The following is a 19,778-nucleotide window of genomic DNA, read 5'->3' as shown; positions in this document are numbered from 1 at the left end:
CTCCTCTTACTGTTTTTCTGTCTTGCAAATGAGCAATACATCTTAAAGCACTGTTGTCTAAACACAATGAAATACACAGGAGCTTCAAAAAGTTAATGGAACATAAAATTAAAGAATAAATCAATTTTGGTGCCCATCCAAAACCCTAAAATCCATTCAAAAGGGGGTCTTTAAAAAGTTCAGGGAAAATTAATATTATGAAAAAAGCTATGCACCGGTTTCAATTTTTTGGTACCAAATGTAATTATGTTTTAGTGCCACTTAAAAAAAAGACAGATATATTTTTTTTTAATGGAAAGAGGGAGATACAAAGATTTTTATCTGCTGGTTCACTCTTGAAGTGACCACAATGGCCAGAACTAAACTCATTCGAAGCCAGGAGATTCTTCTGGGTCTCCCATGCAGGTACAGGTCCCAAGGCTTTGGGCTGTCCTCGAAAGCTTTCCTAGGCCACAAGCAGGGAGCTGGACAGGAAGTGGAGCAGCTGGGACATGAACTGGCACACACAGGGGATCCTGACAGTTGCAAGGTCTGGACTTTAGCCACTAGGCTAATGTGTTGGGCCCTTAATGCCACTTTAAAAAGTTTTAAAGTACCATAAAGCAAACTGCTACTTTAAAAGACCTAAATCAGACAGACAGAAATTACAAGTTCAATCTTACCTTATTATGGCCACTCTCCAAAAAAGAAAACAAAACCAAAACCAAATTTGCTCTAAGATGACCAATTCTTTGCTACTTTGCTATTCTAGGGCAAAACTAGGAGTTCCTAATTCATATGCCACCATCAGCTTAATTAAAGACCTTAAAGGCATACTTACTCACACAAAAGTAGGAGTTTTTTTTTTTCCAGTTTCAATTTTTATTATACTTTTGACAATCTTTACATAGTTAATTAGGGTAAAAAAGTTCAAGGGCTACAGGAAAGTGGGTAAGACTTTTATTTCCATCTGAGGTAAACCGGGATACTGAGGGAAAAGCCCCACCCAGTTTCCCACCCACCCCAGGTCCCGGATGTTGGGCATGCTCTGAGATACTTGCTCAAGTGGCTTTGATAGTTATGAATCGCTGCCAAACTCGCCACTCCAAGCATGATGAAGTCATTGAAGAATCCACTGATTGACACAGTACATCATACAGTCTCCATTTGCTCAGTATTTCGTTGCCAACATATAGTTGAGGTAGTTGATTGACTTATTCTGTCTTCTGTCTTCTGTCTTTTCTTGGTTAGGGTTCTGAGTCTGGAAGCTCAATTGCGGAGATCCCAAAGAAACTTTGTCCGAGGTGTTCCCAGACCAGATTCTTGTATGTACTAGAAAGCACAGGGCCCGGCACAGTCTATCACAACGATCAACTGGTGGTTGCAATTGCTGGGTTGGTTCTGTTTTCAGCCCTGACTTCCACTGGAACCCATGGGTGTTGCAGTCCAGCCTGGTTCTGCCCAGCACATAAACCAGTGGGAGCTGCAGCCTACTCAGAGTAACCCACAATAACCCCCACCAGGCCTGCCCCCTACCCTTGTTTGCCAGTATGTGTAGCAGACTAGTCCAGTCTATCCCACATCCCATTTGGCTCTCATACATGTTGATGGGTATTGAAGCTTAATTCCATCCAACCAGCCCAACTATCCAGCCCTCATGGATGTTGTTGAGTGCCTCTCTGTCTAGACACCCCAGCCCCTGTCCTAGTTTTCATGCCCTCCTGTGGGAGTGGTAACCCAAGAGGGAGGAGCCCACTATTTACCTCCTAAGTCTCTCTAACTCCCAAATTATGCACTCTCCAGGTGGTTCTGTGGTTTGACTTGACAGAATTAGACCCCAGGTGCCTGCTTCTGCCAGTTGATGCTGTGGCTAAGCCCAAACAACCCTGACCACTTTAATGTTGTTTGCACCAGTAGGAATAATCAGCCCAGCCTAGTTTTTCCCTGATCTAGTCCACATGAGGCGCACAGGCGTTGTAGCCCTGCTTCGTCTGGTCTGCCCCCATCCCAGCTCATGTTCTCTGGTGGGAGTAGCTGTCCAGCAAAGGAACTTGCTCCTTATTCCCCCTGCCGGCTCTGCCCCCTCCCTTCCTGGTTCTCACGTGTGCTGGTTGGGTGCTGTGGTCACATCCGGTACAGGCAACTTCACCTTGGCATTCTGTAATGTGCTCTGGTTTTTGTCGTGACCGAACCTGGCTAGACCCACACTGTTCTAGTGCTCGGATTTGCCAGTGGATGACGTGAACTGATTCAGCCTGGTCTTCCCCTGATGCATGCCAGATGTATGTGAGTGGGAAACCTTCCATGGCCTATTCTGGGCTGTTTCCTATCCTGCTTCTTGTGCTTACCTGCAGGGTCTGTGTCTTGCCAGAGGAGCTGCCCAGGCTCCTCCATCAGAACCCTTCCCAATGCCAGATTTTGCGCATACCAGGGGGTCCATGAGTTAGCCCTATTCAGATTACCTCCTGTCCTAGCAGGAACAGTGGCTTTTCCTGACTGGCCTTCAACCCAATCTGGTTCCTGCTGTTGGATCTTTCAGCGCAGCCACGGCTCATCCATACCCACATACGGCTCACACATGGCTAAGTAGAGGTTGAGACCTAGCCTAGTCTGTCCTACATCTACCCTGGTCCTCCAGGACACCAGACAGTGTTGGAGTCTGGCCCAGCTTGGTGCGTACAGTTCCAGTCCACACTTGTGCCAAGGGAGACTATAACCGTTTCCTGATCAGAACGCAGCGCCCATTCCAGCCCACGCACCCCTTGGTGGGAACCTCAACCCAGTTAGGGTGTCCCCTTAGCTCCCCAACTGGGCCTGTTCCCAGCCATAGATCATGCTCATGCCAGTGGTTGCTCTGACTCAGGTTGGCACAGCCCATCACCTGTCCTGGCCTCTGACTTAGACACTGTGGCTTAGTCACGCAGACCAGTAGGTGTAAGAGCCTGGCTTGGCATGACCTGTGCTCCATCCTGGTTTCTAGTTTTGCTTGTAGGCTAAGCTTTGCTCAGCCCTGCCCAGTACATCTTGCTCCATTACCAATTCACACATTAGCTAGTTATTGGAGCTACTCTGCCCAGCTTGTCCGACCCCGAGGTTCACCAGCGGGAGCTATGACCCATCAGGGGAGTTTCCCAAGTTCCTCCATTTGATCCCCTCCGAGACCCAGTTCTCATACATGCCATTAGTTTTAGGCCAGCGCCCGGTACAGTCTGGCTTCCATTTGGACTTGTATGAGCTGGTGAATGTTGCAGCCCAGCCCACTCCACACCCTAATCAGGATGCACGTTCAGGTGCTGCTGCCCTTGACCAGTCCAGATTGTTGTGGGTTCCTTTACCTGATTGATGGCAAGCTCCTTGGTCACACATAGCTTAGTTGATCACCACCCCAACTCTTAAGCTAACCAGTGGGGCTAGAATTTCCACAGGGTGTGGCCCACACATCCCCCACAGAATTTACCCCCAGATATGGTTCTTGAGTGCTAGTAATGTCATGGTCCTGCCTAATGTGATCCATCTGCTGATCCATCATCGTGTCAGGTAATAGGATATCCTGCTGGACAAGCCCCGAGCCTTAGCTTTTGCATTGACTGGTGTTCGGTGGTTAGCATTGTTCAGTGATCACAAGTTCTTCAAAGGAAGAGTTACTGTCATTGGGAATTTTTAGGATTTAGGACTGATTCACATCCAAGAATGGAGCAGCCTCTGGAGCCCAGGTAGGCCCGGGGACAGCTCACCACGTGCACATGGTGGCTGGCGTCTGGGATCCAGTCATGAGATGCCCTGTCCACAGACCCAAAATTAGGAGATTTTTTAAGGAGTTCTGTGCATCTGCTAGCAATGTAGCTGTGTCAGCTTTGAGAATGTTCATTGTGTACTCAGCGCCATATGCACACACCGGTGCTGGTCCTTACCCGTGATGCATCGCCTTCCTGCTTTATCATCTCCATTCCAGGCAGCTGGTTTGGGAAAAGGTTGCCTCCCCTCAGAGCAGGATCGTTGACCTGGGGATGGCAATGCAGTGTGGTTATAAGCTGCAGGAACCCGGAAAGTGTACAGAACCCCAAACCTGCTGTTTGGGAGTGCAGCTATAGGGAAAGGGAACTACAGAAAATGCCCTTCACTGTTGCCTGTCATCCCATGAAATATTTGGGAGTATAGAAAAACAGGACAATAAATACTTGTGCTAGTCATACAAAAATTAAATTTCATCAGACAATAAAATATTTTTATAAACTTTTGTTTATTAATTTTAAAAGATTTATTTATTGGAAAGGCAGATAAACAAAGAGGAGACACAGAGAGGAAGATGTTCTGTCCGTTGATTCAGTCTCCAAGTGGTTGCAATGACTGGAGCTGAGCCGATCTAAAGTCAGGAGCCCAGAGCCTCTTCTGGGTCTCCTACATGGGTGCAGAGTCCCAAGGCTTTGGGCCATCCTCACCTGCTTTCCCAAAACACAAGCAAGGAGCCGGATGGGAAACGGGGCCCATCTGGGATCCTGGCACATGCTGCTAGGTTACCATGCCGGGCCCTATTAGTTATTATTTATTTTAGAAAATATTTTCATGGCCCGGCAGTGTAGCCTAGTGGCTAAAGCCCTCTGCTTGCATCTGCCGGGTTCCCATATGGGCACTGGTTCGTGTCATGGCTGGGCCACTTACCATCCAATTCTTACTTGTGGCCTGGGAAAGCAGTGGAGGATGGCCCAAAGCCTTGGGACCCTGCAGCCACACCGGAGACCCAGAAGAAGCTCCTGGTTCCTGATTGGGTCAGTTCTTGCCATTGTGGCTGCTTGGGGAGTAAACCAGTGGATGGAAGATCTCTCTCTGTGTCTGTCCTTCTCTCTGTAAATTTGACTTTCCAGCAAAAATAAACAAATCTTAAAAAAAACCGAAAGAAAATACTTTCATGCCAGAACCCTGTTGCTTTTTGGGGAAGGTTCAAGTGAAATCAGTGACTCCCATCTCTGACTCAAAAGTCATCCGAGTCATCTGCGAGGTTCCTGACATCCCTGTGACTTAGGGGCGTTAGTAATGAACAAGAACAGGTGTGAACACCCACAGTAGTACTGGATCTTGGGAACTTACTCTGACTAAGCATTTGCACATTTCTTTTACAAGTTACAAAGCAAATGCACAAACGTTAATAGAGAAGACAGACTCTTATTGTAATTTTTGGGTTTTTACATTAACAGCTATTCAAAAGGCTCAAATCCATGTTGTTGTCTCCAACAGGCTGAATTATTCAAAATGCAGCAACCAATTTCTGAGTAGGTTGGACTGGAACTCAGCAAAGCCGGGCACTCCCTGGGGCGGCTCTGTGGCACGCATTCCCCGAGAAAGCAAATCGGGAATCGCCAGTGGCCTTGTGCAGCAAGAAATTCAACATGAATACTACATTTTCTCCATGAAAAAATAAAAGGCAGTACTTCTTCCTGCTTAAATTTACTCAAGTAAGTGTTTAATTACCAAACTCAGCAGGAGAAGTCTAAGCTATAATACCAGCATGCGGCCTTCCTTCCTCCTGGGCCGCTACAACTTTACTAATCATCACTTTATAGCAGGAAATACAAAGGCATATTTAGTAAATTTTCACAAGCCCCGTAGGGTTTTTTGTTTGTTTCAGAATTAAATATACTCAAGGTTTTTAATCTTTCACCATTCTTACAAACAAGCTTTAACTGAAATTCGCAGTATTGACAACAGTTTATTGCTTAAGTCATAGACACTTTGTGTGTCTCAGTTTCTCCATAAGTACAGTTCAGAAGCAGAGTGATCAGTATTGGGGGCTGACGTTATAGCGTAGCTAATAAAGTTGCAACTTGCAGTACCAGCATCCACATATGTATATATATGTGGGCATGGTTTAAGTCCCATATGCTCCACTTCTGATCCAGCTCCCTGCTAATATGTCAGGAAAAGCAGTGGACGATTGCTAAAGAACTAGACTCCCTGCCACCTAGTTCTAGGCTCCTGGCTTCAGCTTAGCCCAGCTCTGGCCATTGTACTCATGTTGGGAGCGAACCAGTAGTCAGTCAGAAGATACTTCTCTCTCTGTGTAACTCTGCCTTTCAAAGAAAACAAAATAAATCTTGGAAAGAAAAAAGTGAAAAAGACCCTATAAAGAGTGGTCAGCTTTTTGGGCCTTTTAGAATAAAGACCTGTGAATAACACATTAAACTTATTAACCCAACCTTTTATCTCACAATCATTTAGAAATGCCTGTAATAGCTGTGGCTTGGCCAGGTCCAAGCCAGAAGTCAAAACTCCATGTGGGTGTCCCATATGGGTGGCAGGGACCCAAGTACCTGCTTCTGGGACACAGTAGCAGGAAGCTGGATCAGAAAGTGAAGGTGGATTCAATCCCAGGCAGAATATATGGGGGGTGGGTATTGCGAGTGGCAGCTTTACCTGCTGTGCCCACCACATTTCAAAATTTCTAAGTTCATGGCTAGCTACTTATCTCAAAACCTTTGAATCTTCCTGCCTTCTAGAGATGGTGGTATGTAATTACGGACAACAGAATCTTTGTAGTGCTATTCAACAAAAAGAATACTAAAAAGCTGATAGAAAGAAATAGAAAAGCCCAAGGTATCCACAGCACAAAGATGAGCCGGGATGGGCCGAAGGTTGTCCCCGTCATTGCAGCTAGCGTGTCCCTTGTAGTTGGTGTCCCATTCAGAAAAACACCTGCACTTCTTCAATTATAAACTCCCAATAAAATGATTTCAAAAGCATATTTATCACCCTAATTTAGACATTCATTTTTAATATTGCTAAGTGCTCCAAAGAAGAGGAAAATGTACACGAATAAAGTTAAGTACTTTTAAAGATGGCTGAGAAGCCAGAAATCCTTTCATGTTTCTGTTTATTTTGCAAATGCAGTTGAAAAATAGGTTGGAAACACTTTTTAAAATACATGTAGGAGCTGGTGGCAAATGTCAAGTTTCCAGGTACAGGCATGGTTCCCCAGTGCAGGAAGAGAGCAAGAGCTAGCTCTGAAGACGGTAGGCTGTGTGTGCCCGGAGACTCACCTGCTCGGGACCCAGGGAGGACAGCCCCGACGTAGGCACGGAGGTCACGGAGGTCATGCTGATCTGTCCTGTCATCTGGTTCATGTTGTTCATGCCGCCTGTGTTGGTCGCCATGGATACACTGATGTTCATATTGTTATTGTAAATGCTGGTGTTTGCCTGTTGCCCAAAATGTGGTGGGGACTGTTGTGAAAACATGCTGGACAGAACACAAAGGAAGGCAAACGTTAGAGCCCGACAGCGAACACACAGGTGGGCCAGAGTGTGCTTTTCTTGGGCCGTTAGTGTAGGCAGGGAGAACACATCTCAGCTGTGCAAAACCAGTGGGGGCAGCTGGCAGGCAGTGGGGTTGGAAAGGCCAGAAACGGCTTGCTGAGACAGCAGCGGAGTGAGGGGGACCAAGCCCTGCTTCCTTTCGCGACCCCACCATGACAGCTGCTCCCATGTCCGCATCACAGGGACTTTCTATCACAAATGGTTGGGTGGGTACCATCTCACAGATGTCCTTTTGCTCCAAAAGAGAAGTGTTTGGATAACCTTTTGTAAATTCTTGTGACTTTTGTCTTAGAAACGATACGCATGCTCACTTGGCAGCTTACTGGATCCTGCTTAACAAGCCCACCGCAGAGACGGGCAGCCCGCAAAGCGCCTTCCCACTGACCCCTGAGAGCAACAAGGTGGGGGGCCAGAATTACCTGTTTCCGCCCATGCTGCCCTGCGCCCACCCATTCATATCGGAGGGGGCCTGGTAAGCCGGGTTGGCCTGAGACTGCTGCAGCATGGGGCTCTGGGTGTGCGCCATGCGGGGTGACATCAGTGGACTCTGGGGGGCCGTGGCCCCAGCAAAGCCTGCATCAGGTTGCTGACTTATTCCTGAAAAAAAACATAACAGAAATTCAAAAGAGGATGTTATCAGTTTTATCACAGAGGCTGGGGGGAAACAAAGAGAACATTCTGAGTGGAGTGTGTGCAGAGAATTACTTTCAAATACAACATCACGTGCTGGTCAGTTAGATGCACTAAAAAGGAGTCCATGCTGGGGCCAAAATGCAAAATCCCTTACGGGGCTGCAGGGAACCGGCATAGGCAGGCCAGAGAAAGGAATTCCTCTTTCCTCAGATGCCTGTCCAAACTGACAGTGGGCCAGCCATATGGGATTCTCTCTGACCTAAAATGGTCACAATATTAAACTTCTTATATATACATTATTATAATCAAACTGCTTATGTTGGATTAAACTTTACCAATCAGTAAATACATCAGAAGTCAGAATATCTGAATAATTTTTCCTTGAATTAAGTCATTATATGATGGAGATTAATAGACTTAGGGAAAAAAAAAAAACCCAAAACTATATTCATGATCAGCTTGTTCAGTCTTTATAAGGCGCCTGAAGTAGTTCAGTGCTAGCCATGTTAACAAGAATAAGAAAAACAGGGTCAGGGGACAGCCTTGCGGCTGCAGCAGCTTAACCTACCACTGAAGGCAGTGTCAGTTGGAGGCCCAGCTACTTTGCTTCTGATCCAGCTTCTTGCTATGTTACCTGGGAAGGCAGCAGAAGACGGCCCAAGTACTGGGTCCCTGCTCCCCAAGTGGGAGAGTAGGTTGGAGTTCCCGGCTCTTGCCTGGCTCTTTGTGGAGAGTTAATAACAGGCAGGAAAATTTCAGACTCATTTTGTTTCTCCATTTTTTTTTGTTGTTTTTTAAAGATGTATTTATTTTTAGTTGAAAGGCAGAATTACACAGAGAGAACGAGAGACAGAGATCTATTCACTGGTTCACTCTCCAAGTGGTTGCAATAGCTAGTGCTGCGCCGGTCTGAAGGCAGGAGCTTTTTCTGGGTTTCCCATTTGGGTGCAGGGGCCCATGTACTTGGACCATCCTCTGCGTTTTCCCAGGCACACAAGCAGGGAGCTGGGTCAGAAGTACAACGGCCAGGGCTCGAACTGGTAACAATATGGGATACTGGCACCACAGGCATAGGCTCAATGCTACGGTGCCATCCACTCAAATCTAATGATTTGAATTCATCCTAAGGCTTTGAAACATAATCACTTACACATACACCTGTGTCCACACTGATATAAACAGATATATTCATATACACTCACATCCACTAAGAGACATACATAGTCTACACAGACACATTTTGGTCACTGAGAAAAAAGGTGGTGTCCAAGTTGGGACCCATGGGAGTTACTATGCTGGACCTGAGGACACCTGCCTGGCCCCAACTGTCCTCCGGGGCTTCCTATCATCCCCCTGTGAGCCAGATTCATCCAGGAGTCATGCTAACAGCTGCAACAGAGGAGCTGTGATGTGGGACTGGGGAGAGGTGGGGCCACAAGTCCAGTACCGTAGTTTGGAGGAAATGGAAACTGCTGAGCATTAGCCTGGGGAATTCTGGGGTTGCTCATGGTTGCTGGTAGACCACTAGGAGCCACCATGTTGGGTGTCATGTTCAACCCTTGTCCTCTCATCATCAGCGTTCGCTGCTGAACTTGCTGTTGCTGATGCATTTGTCTCTGTCGAAGATGCTGGTTCAGGATCTCCCTCTGTCTCTGGGCCAGCATCTGTGCGTTAATAGGTGCCTGGAGTCAGGGGCAAAGACAAAGGAAACACCAAGGGGAGATAGAGATTAAAACCAAAGCAAGCATTTCAGACAGGTGAGTGAAAGATACCTTCCATGTAAAATTATTTTGAAAATAAAATTACATGTTAAGAACAACTTAAGAGTGAAATGGCTGGGATTTGAAATGCGAGCTTCTAAACTCTTGAGATATGGTGATCATCCCAAAACTGTGCTATGATTCAAAGGGGTTTAGTTCAACGGGGATATTATTTCTGAGGACACAGGAACTTCAGCACATCTAACAACACAATCCTTTTCCTCAGAAGACTCTGTGATTTAAACCCTAAGATTGCAGCTCACAGTCTCATTCAAGAGACATTTCAGTCTAACAAGTAACCCGTCCACTGTGTCAGCTGGTGATGTGGAACACTCTGGAAAAGGCAGAACAGAAGGGAGAAAGGGGTGGGGAGTGCAGGGAGAGTGTGATGGGAGCATGCAGTTTGGAAGGGAGGCGAGGAGAGGAGGTGAGAGAAATGGTGCAGGGCTGACGGTCATGCTTGCCTTCCTACGAAGCAGCAGGCCATTTGTGGGTCCTCAGCAGACATAGTGGAGCCTCACTGCTTTGTGAATCCTACATTTGTGAAGTTGCCTGTTCACTACTTTTTTTGTAACCTCCACCTCAACACTTGGGGTGAAGCATTTCAGATGCCCAAAGTGCACCTGTCCAGCTGAGGCTGAGAGGAGGGGAGGTTGCTCTGCCTTCTTGTTTTAGTTCCCTATCAGCCAGGGGCCTCTCTGTGTCCTGTGGAGTGCCCAGTTCTCATACCACTGAGCTTTCTGTTGGCGGTTGCTGGGCCTAAAGGGGAAGTGTATGTGGATGCATAAGCTTCCTTTGGACATAAGGAATACATATACAAATACATGACTGGCATATATGTTTTGTAAATACATAGAGCAGATAAATAAAATGGGTGTAAACAGAAGCACACAGAAAGCAAAGTCATGTATGGGTTGGAGGATGAAACTGTGGCCAGTCTTGACGGAACCTACCTCTATGTTCCTCCTAGGAGTAGCCAAGAATTGACTTGTAGTGTTTGGAGCAACTTTACAGAACTCCTATGACTAACAAGAAACAGCTGCAGCTGCTGATGAAAATAGTGGTAGAAGAAGGCAGCTGAAAAGTGACAGACTGGATAAGCGACTGGGTGACAGCACAACCAGTACATCTGTGTAGATTTTAAGGCTTACTAACTTAATGATTTGATTTGGGTTTTGAAGGAAGAAGAAAATGACAAGAGATAAATTAATGGATACAGTGAAGGCTAATGGCTGGTCTGCTCCCTTACCTGTGTTGGAACTCCAGGCCTCAGAGTCAAGTTCACATTTGAGACATTGCTGATTTGATTCATAAGTGGCTGGCGATTCTAAACACATACAGGAAGGAATCAACACAATTTGGAAACCAAATCTATTTTACTTCAAAGTACCTCTCCCAAGCAACTGTCCCACAGACTCCACCTCCACCCAGAGGGGTGTCTGCATGCTGTTGGATTACTATGCTGTCTCTATGCACCCTCTTTGTACATCCTGATTCCATGACACTTCCCAGGCCCCAGGGAGAAATGCACCTGCTGTGCTTGGAGGCGATGCTGAAGCTGAAGTCTCAGTTGGTTTGGCTGGTTCTGCACAAGGCCTGTGGGCCTGAGGCCTGGCCTGGGCTGCATACGGAGCGTGGCATAGCTAGGCCGCTGTCCCATGGTGTGGAAGTTTGGATCCTGCATGGGAGTGTAGCTGCCCTGTGCCATTTGTGCCTGAGATGCATACTGCTGCGGGAACACAGGGGCCTTCTGCTCCATCATGATGTTGGAATCCTGATTTGAGAACTGCTCTGGATCAACTGCTTGGCTCTGAAGAGAAAATTCCAAAAAACAGAGGAAGGAATTAAGCTACTGAAACAGCACAGAAAATGCAAGGCTGTTTTCTTCCATTCAACACTTGAAGTTTTTTTACACTGTACTTATGCCACAAAGGCACCATTACAGCTTGAATCCACTTTTCCAGCAACACTTTTCTCAAGGCAGGAAAAGACGTGGACAATGACTATGGAAGTGTCCTAGAGACCAATCTGGACTCTACAAGCCAAATATCCCCTAAAGGTGCAGACTTTCCTGATGGATTACTCAGGACAGTATAGATCACTTTAATGAGACAGGGAGGGACCTTAGCTGGGTCAGCAGCACTGGGGTACCAAGGAAACTAGCCCCACTTTGCAGACAAGACTGAGACTAGCAGACAGGAAGGGTGCTGCAGGAGGCTGCTGAACTGGTTTGTGCTGGGCTCCAATTCAGTGTGCGACTCAGGACCTGCGCTCCTCACCAGCAGGACATCCTTTCAGTGCTTTCTGGGGGCTGTCAGCACTTCCCAGAGGCCCTCCCTCTTGCCAACATCCAGGTATTACCAAGTGGATACATGTTATTTCTTGACTTACTCTATTAGGGCAGAGTGGAGCAGGTGTAGAAAACCCAGATCCTCCCCTAGGGTGCGCACCTGAGACCCAGGAGATGTGTACATGTACAAGAAGTTTTCCCAGCTAATTCTCTTCTTCCTTCTACATTTAGAAGTAAATGCCACAGACCTGACATTATATAGGAGGGAAAGATTCCAGAGCAACAAAATCCATCAAGTTTTCTTTGCCTAGTACTTTCTTGGCCTTCCTCCAGTCTTCCCAGGCGGCCCAGGAGCCCAGCTCCCCTGCTGCACCCCAAGGCATGGGCTCACGAGGGCCCAGCACTGAAGGCAGTCTAAGGGCTTGCTGCTTCCTTGTACCAGCTCAGAGTGTGTGGATGGAGCCTCATAAAAGGACATCATTCACTGTAGCAATTTTGGTAGAGCTTTGAACATTTGTCCATTTCAAACAGAAAATCTAACAAAGTAGTTTCCATTTGAATGAGGATGCACAATTCTGAAGAGGATAAAGATCAGGCACTCAATGTCTCCCCGACTCTAATAGCCACATTTCTAGAGTTCAGTCTAACGTGACCATGTTTATCAACGACATGATGGGACAGCATGGAAACAATACAAATAAACTTCACAAAGGAAGAAAATATTAAATGATGGCATGACACTGATTCTGATAAACACTGATGCTCTAAGTACTCAGTAGCTACCAGGACTAGATTTATTTTTAAAGGTCACTTAGACAAATCTGAAGATCAGATTACTGAATGCTAAATTCTAACTACCACCAAAGGCAAAGCAAACTAGCCACACAGGAAATACATAAACTCCATGTTCCTTTCTTGATTTATTTCAGATTATACCATGTAACCTCAAGTCATTTCTTTCCACTCTGCTGTTCTCAATATGAATCGACAAGTCTAACCTCCCACTTATGTCTGCTGTGGGAATTGCGAGTAGACTATTTCTAACGCTTTGGAGAAATCTCCAATAAGGCGGCACCTTTCTTATCGACATGGTGACGCATCCTAAGCCCAAGAAGCAGTCAGCGCCCTGGAAAGTACTTCTTGGCAATAAGAAATAAAGATGATTCATGCTGAGTAAAGAGGAAGATAGTAACAAGCGTGATGGGTTTTCTAGGTTATTCTTCAGACAGTAAAGCAGGACACTGCTGTCTACAAATTTAGTGTGTGGCCAGCCAGATTCAGATGGTGCGATTTAATGCAGCAGATGATGGTAGGCTGTTTACATGGCACTGCTACCAAGAATCCTCAAGGCAGAGAATTCATCTTTCTGCTTATTTATTTGAGGGACAAAGAGAAGACAAAAGGACAGAAAGAGGACTTTTATTCACGGCTTATTTTTATAATCCCTGCAGTGGCCTTGAAGCTGGGAGCCAGAACTCCACCCATGGCTCCCGGGGTCTGCATTATCACGAAGCTAGAGTTGGGAGTGGGTCAGAGCTGGCTGTCAAGCCCAAGTACTCACATGTGGGACCTAGGTGTCTCAAGTGTTCAGCCAAATGCTTGTTCCAAGAATTATAAAGTAGCCACCCCAGGAGCCTATGGAACTGTATCATAAAATGATACTACTAATAATAATAAAATTAATTTTTACAAAGTAGCCATGTCATCATGAGGAGGTAGAGAGCTAAGTAAGCTCACTGAGATTGGCTAACTTCCACTCCCATGTATACTTACACATCCTAAATGCATGGTGCGCTAAAAGCACACAAGGGCCAGAGTGGTAATGAGCTCCCTCTCATGTGATTCCCCTCACTTCTGCGCACACAACACAGTGCCTGCCAACTTGCCCCTAGGTGGGGCTGTGAGTGAGATCACAGAACTGGATGCTCTCCTGGCCGCGTGCAGCCACGGTCCTGGCAGTTTCTATCTGTACTCCCAAAATGACCCTCCTTGGCACCAAGGACAGACACTAGACCACCTGGGCTTGAGTTACGGACTCTTGGGCAAAAGTCCAAGTGACAGCAACAAGAAGTAGGAGGGTACCATGGATCCAGGCCAACTTGTCAGTAGGTAAAATATCCCACAAATCACCCTGCAGATCACCTGCCTGTCACCTCAGTGTCTGGCTCCACCAGTGGTCCCTGTGCACATACCTGGCTGACCAGCTCTGGTATTCCCAAAGCACGATCAATCTCCTCCAGGCCATCGAAATTGCGCAGCGCCAGGTAGAGCTGGTCCAGGAGGGCTCCCTCGTCACTGGGAGACTCGGCTGCTGGGTGTGGGCACAGCAAGTCATCGGGAGAGCTGCCAAATGGCTGCCTGTAAGGAAACAAACTTCACCTTGAAATCATAGAAAAACTAGCAGGTGCAGAACACTGTTTTTTCCTTAAAGGCAAAAATTGACATCTACAGTCTTTGCATCGAACTATGGTGACAGTATAAATGACGATTTAAGGGCCAGGCGGCGTGGCCTAGTGGTTAAAGCCCTCGCCTTGAATGTGCCAAGATCCCATATGGACGCCAGTTCTAATCCTGGCAGCTCCACTTCCCATCCAGCTCCATATGGACGCCAGTTCTAATCCCAACAGCTCCACTTCCCATCCAGCTCCCTGCTTGTGGCCTGGGAAAGCAGTCGAGGATGGCCCAAAGCTTTGGGACCCTGCATCCACGTGGGAGACCTGGGGAAGCTCCTGGCTCCTGGCTCTGGATCAGCACAGCACCAGCCGTTGCACTCACTTGGGGAGTGAAATCATCAGATGAAGATCTTCCTCTCTGTCTCTCCTCTCTGTATATCTGACTTTCCAATAAAAATAAAATCTTTTTTTTTTTTAAATGACAATTTAAATAACATGGCATTTCTTCAGTCCTTTCTTTGAACTATAAACTTGGTTTCTATCACCCATTGCTTCACTGCTGGCAAAGCACCTGCTGGAGATCACAGTGGCACATAATGCAGAGCTGAGGTGCCAGCCTGGCTGTGGGTGAGGCCAGGGACTGACAGCCCATAGTATTCTACACAAGACATACTTACTTCTCAAGCAGGCAGATACAGACTTTACACCAGTGAAATGAAAGGACTTTCCAAACTCTAGTAGGAAATACTACGTCCACTGGTTATACAAGGTAGCATGTGATGTCCCCAACACTAAACTTCAAGCTCTGTATTTAAAAACTCCTAATTTAAATTAATTGACAAATGAATGTATCTTTCCAATAACAGCTTCCATGCTACTTTAACACCAAAGAGAAGTGACACTTATCTTTAACCAAAATTCTATTTGTACTCTTAAACTTGCTTAAACTCTTCTATTGAGGGACAATAGAAATCTACAGATAAGAAGGATAAATTTATTATGAAGTTGTCCATCTAACCCAGTTCAATGCCTCCTTGCTTTTGTAGACAGCCTGTTCCTTCAACTAAATCCTGAGTTACTGAGATGCTGAGCATTGAAACCACCAATCGGTTTCACCTAGTTATAACGGAGTATAGTCACAATGAGTACTCTGCATTTACCCTTGGTTCCTTTAAGAAAAAATCCAGTAGCTGAGCCTTGATGCCAGCCTTCATCTGCAGTCTCCTGGCTGCCAGCCAGCAGTCCCACTGCCCTGAGGCACGGCAACCTTTGAGTGGGTCCTTGCACACTCAGTTCCATCCAAGGGAGCCATGTGTTTCTGCAGGCACCCTTCCAGCCTTCAGAGCGGTGGGTCTCTGTGCTGTCTGCCTTGTCCATGCCTCAGCTAAGAGGGCACCTGTTGGCCTGGTTTCTTGATGGTTCCCTCTGGAGCCCATCCTCGGGAAGTGATTTTTTTTCGATTCAAATGTAGTCAGATCACTCCATTGTTGCTCTCCTCGGGGAGCAGCAGTTAGCAGCAGCAGGTACTGAACAGTGGCAACAAGGAAGAAAACCACAGCCAGCCTGTCACGGAGGTCCAGAGAGGAGGACACTCCCTGATGAGGAGAGACCAACAAATGGAAGTGGCAGTCTCATCCGAGAGACTTCTTAACTCAAAAGTCAGTTAGGAGCAGATGTCTGTCCACAGGGTATCAGACCAAAACCTCAACCCTCAAAGACACTGGGTTAAGTGAGCCACAGAAGAGTTCTTTAGCCCACCTGTGCTTTACAGTTTCCGGGTTCTATTTCTTCAGCAGCTGTATTTATCTGTAACCTACCCACCCTAGACTCCCTACAGATGACAGGCTAACGTGGGATACAATCCCCATAGGGGTGTACAGAGCCTGTCTGACTGGAAGGAAGGAAATGTTCCTTCTCCCAAGGCTGCTCAACCTTGACTCCTCTCATGAAATGTAGCCACTATACCTCCAGTAAAATCCCTTCAACAAGCCCAAGAGAAATCTTTGAAAGTCAGTCATAAATTCTTGGTTATATTTTTAAACATCTCCTTTTTACACAGCAGATGAATGAAAACCACAACGGTACTAAAAAGTCTAACTATAAATAAAAGAGTATATCATAAATTCATGGGCTAATCTACTGTCCTTTTCAAATGTATAACTTAGAAGCCTGCTTTTGAATCTTTCTTTAAGGGGCTGGTGCTGCGCACTGATGCTCTGCCACAGTGTTGGCATCCTACTTGGGGCCTGGTTGAAGTCCTGGCTGCTCTTCTTCAACCTAGTTTCCTACTCATGTGCTTAAACAAAGCAGTGGAGGATGGCCCGAGTGCTTGGACATCTGTACCTATATGGGAGACCCAGAGAAAACGCCTGGATCTGGGCTGGTCCAGTAACGGCCACTGTGGCCATCTGAGAATAACCAGTAGATGGGAGAGCTCTCCCTCTCTTCCCTCCCATCTCCAACTCTGCTTTCAAATAGATAAATGTTTCAAATAAGGTTTTCTGTTTTATTTTGTAATATAAGTAAAATCAATGATCAGGAAAACTGAAATAACTATACAGGTGGTGAGAATGTTTTGTTTTGTTGCAATAGTTGTCACATGGTCACAGAAGCAGTAGCAGAGAGGGTACCTCTGATGCACATACTGCCCTACACCCTGAGGAGGCTCTCTCTGCAGATGAACCAACTTTATTTTAGGAACTGTGTCTATCTTTGCTATACTGGAACTCTCTATTAGGCAACAGTACAAATCTTAACTTTGGCGTAGTTTTCTCTGGAAACTAATCTTTGACATTACACCCAAAAGCAAGTATGAGGTACCAGACATTATAAGGTATATGCTTTATAAGGTGTATGCTTCCATGGAAATGCACGAGTCTCTAACATATCAAATAAACACATGTAGAAAAAGCCTTCCACTCAGTGACACCATGAAATCGGACCAGAAGAGCTGGAAGGACCTCAAGAATTCACTCTCCTGATAGGCTGTGTGATAGTGGCTGCATATTCGTGGTATTCTCTGCTCTCTGCCTCTGGCAGCTGTCCTCAGCAAGCCATTCCAGTGGACCGCAGGCTCTCCTGTCTTCCAGGCCTTGATTTACTCAGTGTGTAGCAGGAATACCTGCGCTATCACCTGGGACTAGCCGAAAATGCAGAACCATGGGCCCTACCCAGGCGGTTCAGAATTTCTACTACTTTTTTTTTTTTTTTCAAATTACTTATGTGATAGGCAGAGAGCACACATCCCACATGCTGGGTCACTCCCCAAATGGCTGGGGTGGCTGAGGTTAGGCCAGGCTCAAGCCAGGAGGAATAAACTCAATCTGTCTCAAATAGAGAGTAAACTGGGAACTCAATTACTAAAGTCATTACTACTGCCTCCCAGCACCTGCATGAGCAAGCAGCTTACTGTCAGGAGGGAGTCAAACTCAGGTACTCCGATGTGGGAGTCATTACTGTCAGGTTAGACGCCTGTCCCAGCAGTGTGAAAGACCCCAACTGTGCGCTTTTTTCCTTCAGCAGGTAAGCAGCCTTCCTTCATCTTTAGGACAGGTAATGAGTAATCTCCCTGGTCTTCTTCAGGTAAAATAACTGCAGTTGCTATTTTTCTATCTTGTAAGGGTGGAAATTTAGTCCTATTTGTTTTTCTATCTTGTAAAGATGGAAATTTAGTCCACCCTTACAAGCTTTCAGAAGCCTGACTGCTTTTGTCACTTCTGAGATCTGGTGACATCACACATGCGTTCCAGCTTAAAGGAATCTCTGCAAGGCCCTCACCAAGTTTCCCTCGTGAACTCTTGAAGAGACCCAGGGCCAGATTTCTGCAGTAATCATCTTCAGGTTCAACTTCTCCCACTGCCTCCTGCCCAGGCTCCTAAATGACCTCTGCACCCTGGGGCCTGTCGCTTCCCTTCTCCTTGAGTCTCGAGGTGCCTCACAGAGCATCTGTTTCCAACACACCGCTAAAACAATGCAATCAAGCATGTGCTACAACTACAGTGTATTGGGGAAAATCTCCTCGATCGGTGGATAGAAAACCAAAGCAAACCACCTGGGAGTAAAAACTTGAGCACCTCTTAAACGGTGAAGAGAGCTGGGGTTCCTGGGCTTCAGCAAAGTACGTACAAGGCTAACTTGAGACTGCTTGGCTGAGCTGAAGGCATCCAGAGGACCCCAGGGGAGTGGTGACCCCAGCCCCTGCGGAGACCAGCAGGAACCTCCCGAGAAAAGCTCTCTCAGGTCACATCTTTTTTTTGAGCACCATCAACTGTGAACTCCCGACGCAAGGGTACCAAATCTTCAGGGATGCAGGATGTGCTGAGTGAAGCTGAGGGCCCTTCCACCCTCCCACCCACCCTCAAGTCCAGATACTGGATCATGAGATTTAGAAAGTTACTATGAATATTACATTCAAAGGCAAAAGAGAGAATTAAAAAATCAGCAGGCACTAAGAGACTATGAGAAACAAGTAGGAAATCAAGCCCTTTAAAAAGTGAAACATACAACTGGATCAAATCTTGCTCAAGGGAGAATTAGTAAACCAGGATATAGCTATGAGTAAACCATCCTGTACTATGGTACATGAAAAGTACATGAACTCAGCTGTACGAAGGGTAGAACTTAAGCTAACACAGAAGAAGGTTAATGGAGGTCTTAATGGAATCCCAGAAAGAATAAACAGAAGTGGAAGACAGGCATAATATGATGACAATATAGCTAAAAATATTCCTTAACTGATAAGTGTGAAGCCACAAACAAAACACAACACAACACACCCCAAATACCGACAAGGATAAGGAAAACCATTCTCACACTGCAGCGAAGACACAGAATATTTCAGAAATGAGAAAGAAAACAGCCACAAAAATCTATTCTTCCACTTACACCTTCTGATGCTGCCTTTCGCTTGCTGGTGCTGAAGTACACATAAGATGAGCTGGGCTGACTTGCTGTTATCCTGAGCACAGTGTGTGGCCTGGGCTCCGGGAGGCTGTCTTTGCTGGCTGCACTGGCCCTGTTACCTCTCTGCAAGCCACACCTCTGTTTTCAGGACCCTGCAGGCTTCCCCAGTCATCTCAGTTGGATAATATCTTAACATACTGTTTATATTTCTCTTACAGCATTTATAATACATACCACCTCCTATTCTACTTATTATATTTATTATCCAACAATTGCAACTTATTTTTAACAAATTATTATTTTTTTTATTTGAAAGACAAGTAACAGAGAGGGAGATAGGGAGAAACTGATTTTCCATCTGCTGGTTCAACCTCCAGATAGCTGCAACGGTCAGTGTGTGCCAGGTGAAAGGCAGGAATTGGAAGCTTTATCCACATTTCCTATGTGGATGGCAGGGACCCAAATAATTGGGCCATCTTACATTGCTTTTCCTAGATCATTAGTAGGAAGCTGC

At 46.1% G+C, this 19,778-nt stretch overlaps 1 protein-coding gene across 9 annotated transcripts in view; it reads right to left on the bottom strand.

Annotated features, from left to right (window-relative positions):
* Positions 1-19,778, bottom strand: part of NCOA2 (nuclear receptor coactivator 2) — a 273,963-nt gene that overhangs the window by 16,052 nt on the left and 238,133 nt on the right. For 5 of the 9 annotated variants that reach the window (XM_040994531.1, XM_040994548.1, XM_040994566.1 and 2 more), the window contains 7 exons: positions 14,162-14,327; positions 11,211-11,489; positions 10,929-11,006; positions 9,367-9,601; positions 7,706-7,883; positions 7,011-7,209; positions 3,891-3,980 (listed from right to left, as the gene is read on the bottom strand). In XM_040994531.1, the coding sequence (XP_040850465.1) occupies positions 3,891-3,980; positions 7,011-7,209; positions 7,706-7,883; positions 9,367-9,601; positions 10,929-11,006; positions 11,211-11,489; positions 14,162-14,327 (1,225 nt within the window). Of the gene's footprint in view, positions 1-3,564; positions 3,981-7,010; positions 7,210-7,705; positions 7,884-9,366; positions 9,602-10,928; positions 11,007-11,210; positions 11,490-14,161; positions 14,328-19,778 lie in introns of those variants that run through there. The other 4 variants (XM_040994513.1, XM_040994504.1, XM_040994557.1 and 1 more) reach the window with 1 other exon arrangement.

The sequence above is a fragment of the Ochotona curzoniae genome, unplaced genomic scaffold (assembly GCF_017591425.1).
Source record: "Ochotona curzoniae isolate NIBS_2020 unplaced genomic scaffold, NIBS_Ocur_1.0 contig_1071, whole genome shotgun sequence".
Lineage (NCBI taxonomy): Eukaryota > Metazoa > Chordata > Mammalia > Lagomorpha > Ochotonidae > Ochotona > Ochotona curzoniae.
Note: the sequence above shows the minus strand (reverse complement) of the source record. Positions and strands in the feature narration are given on the sequence as shown.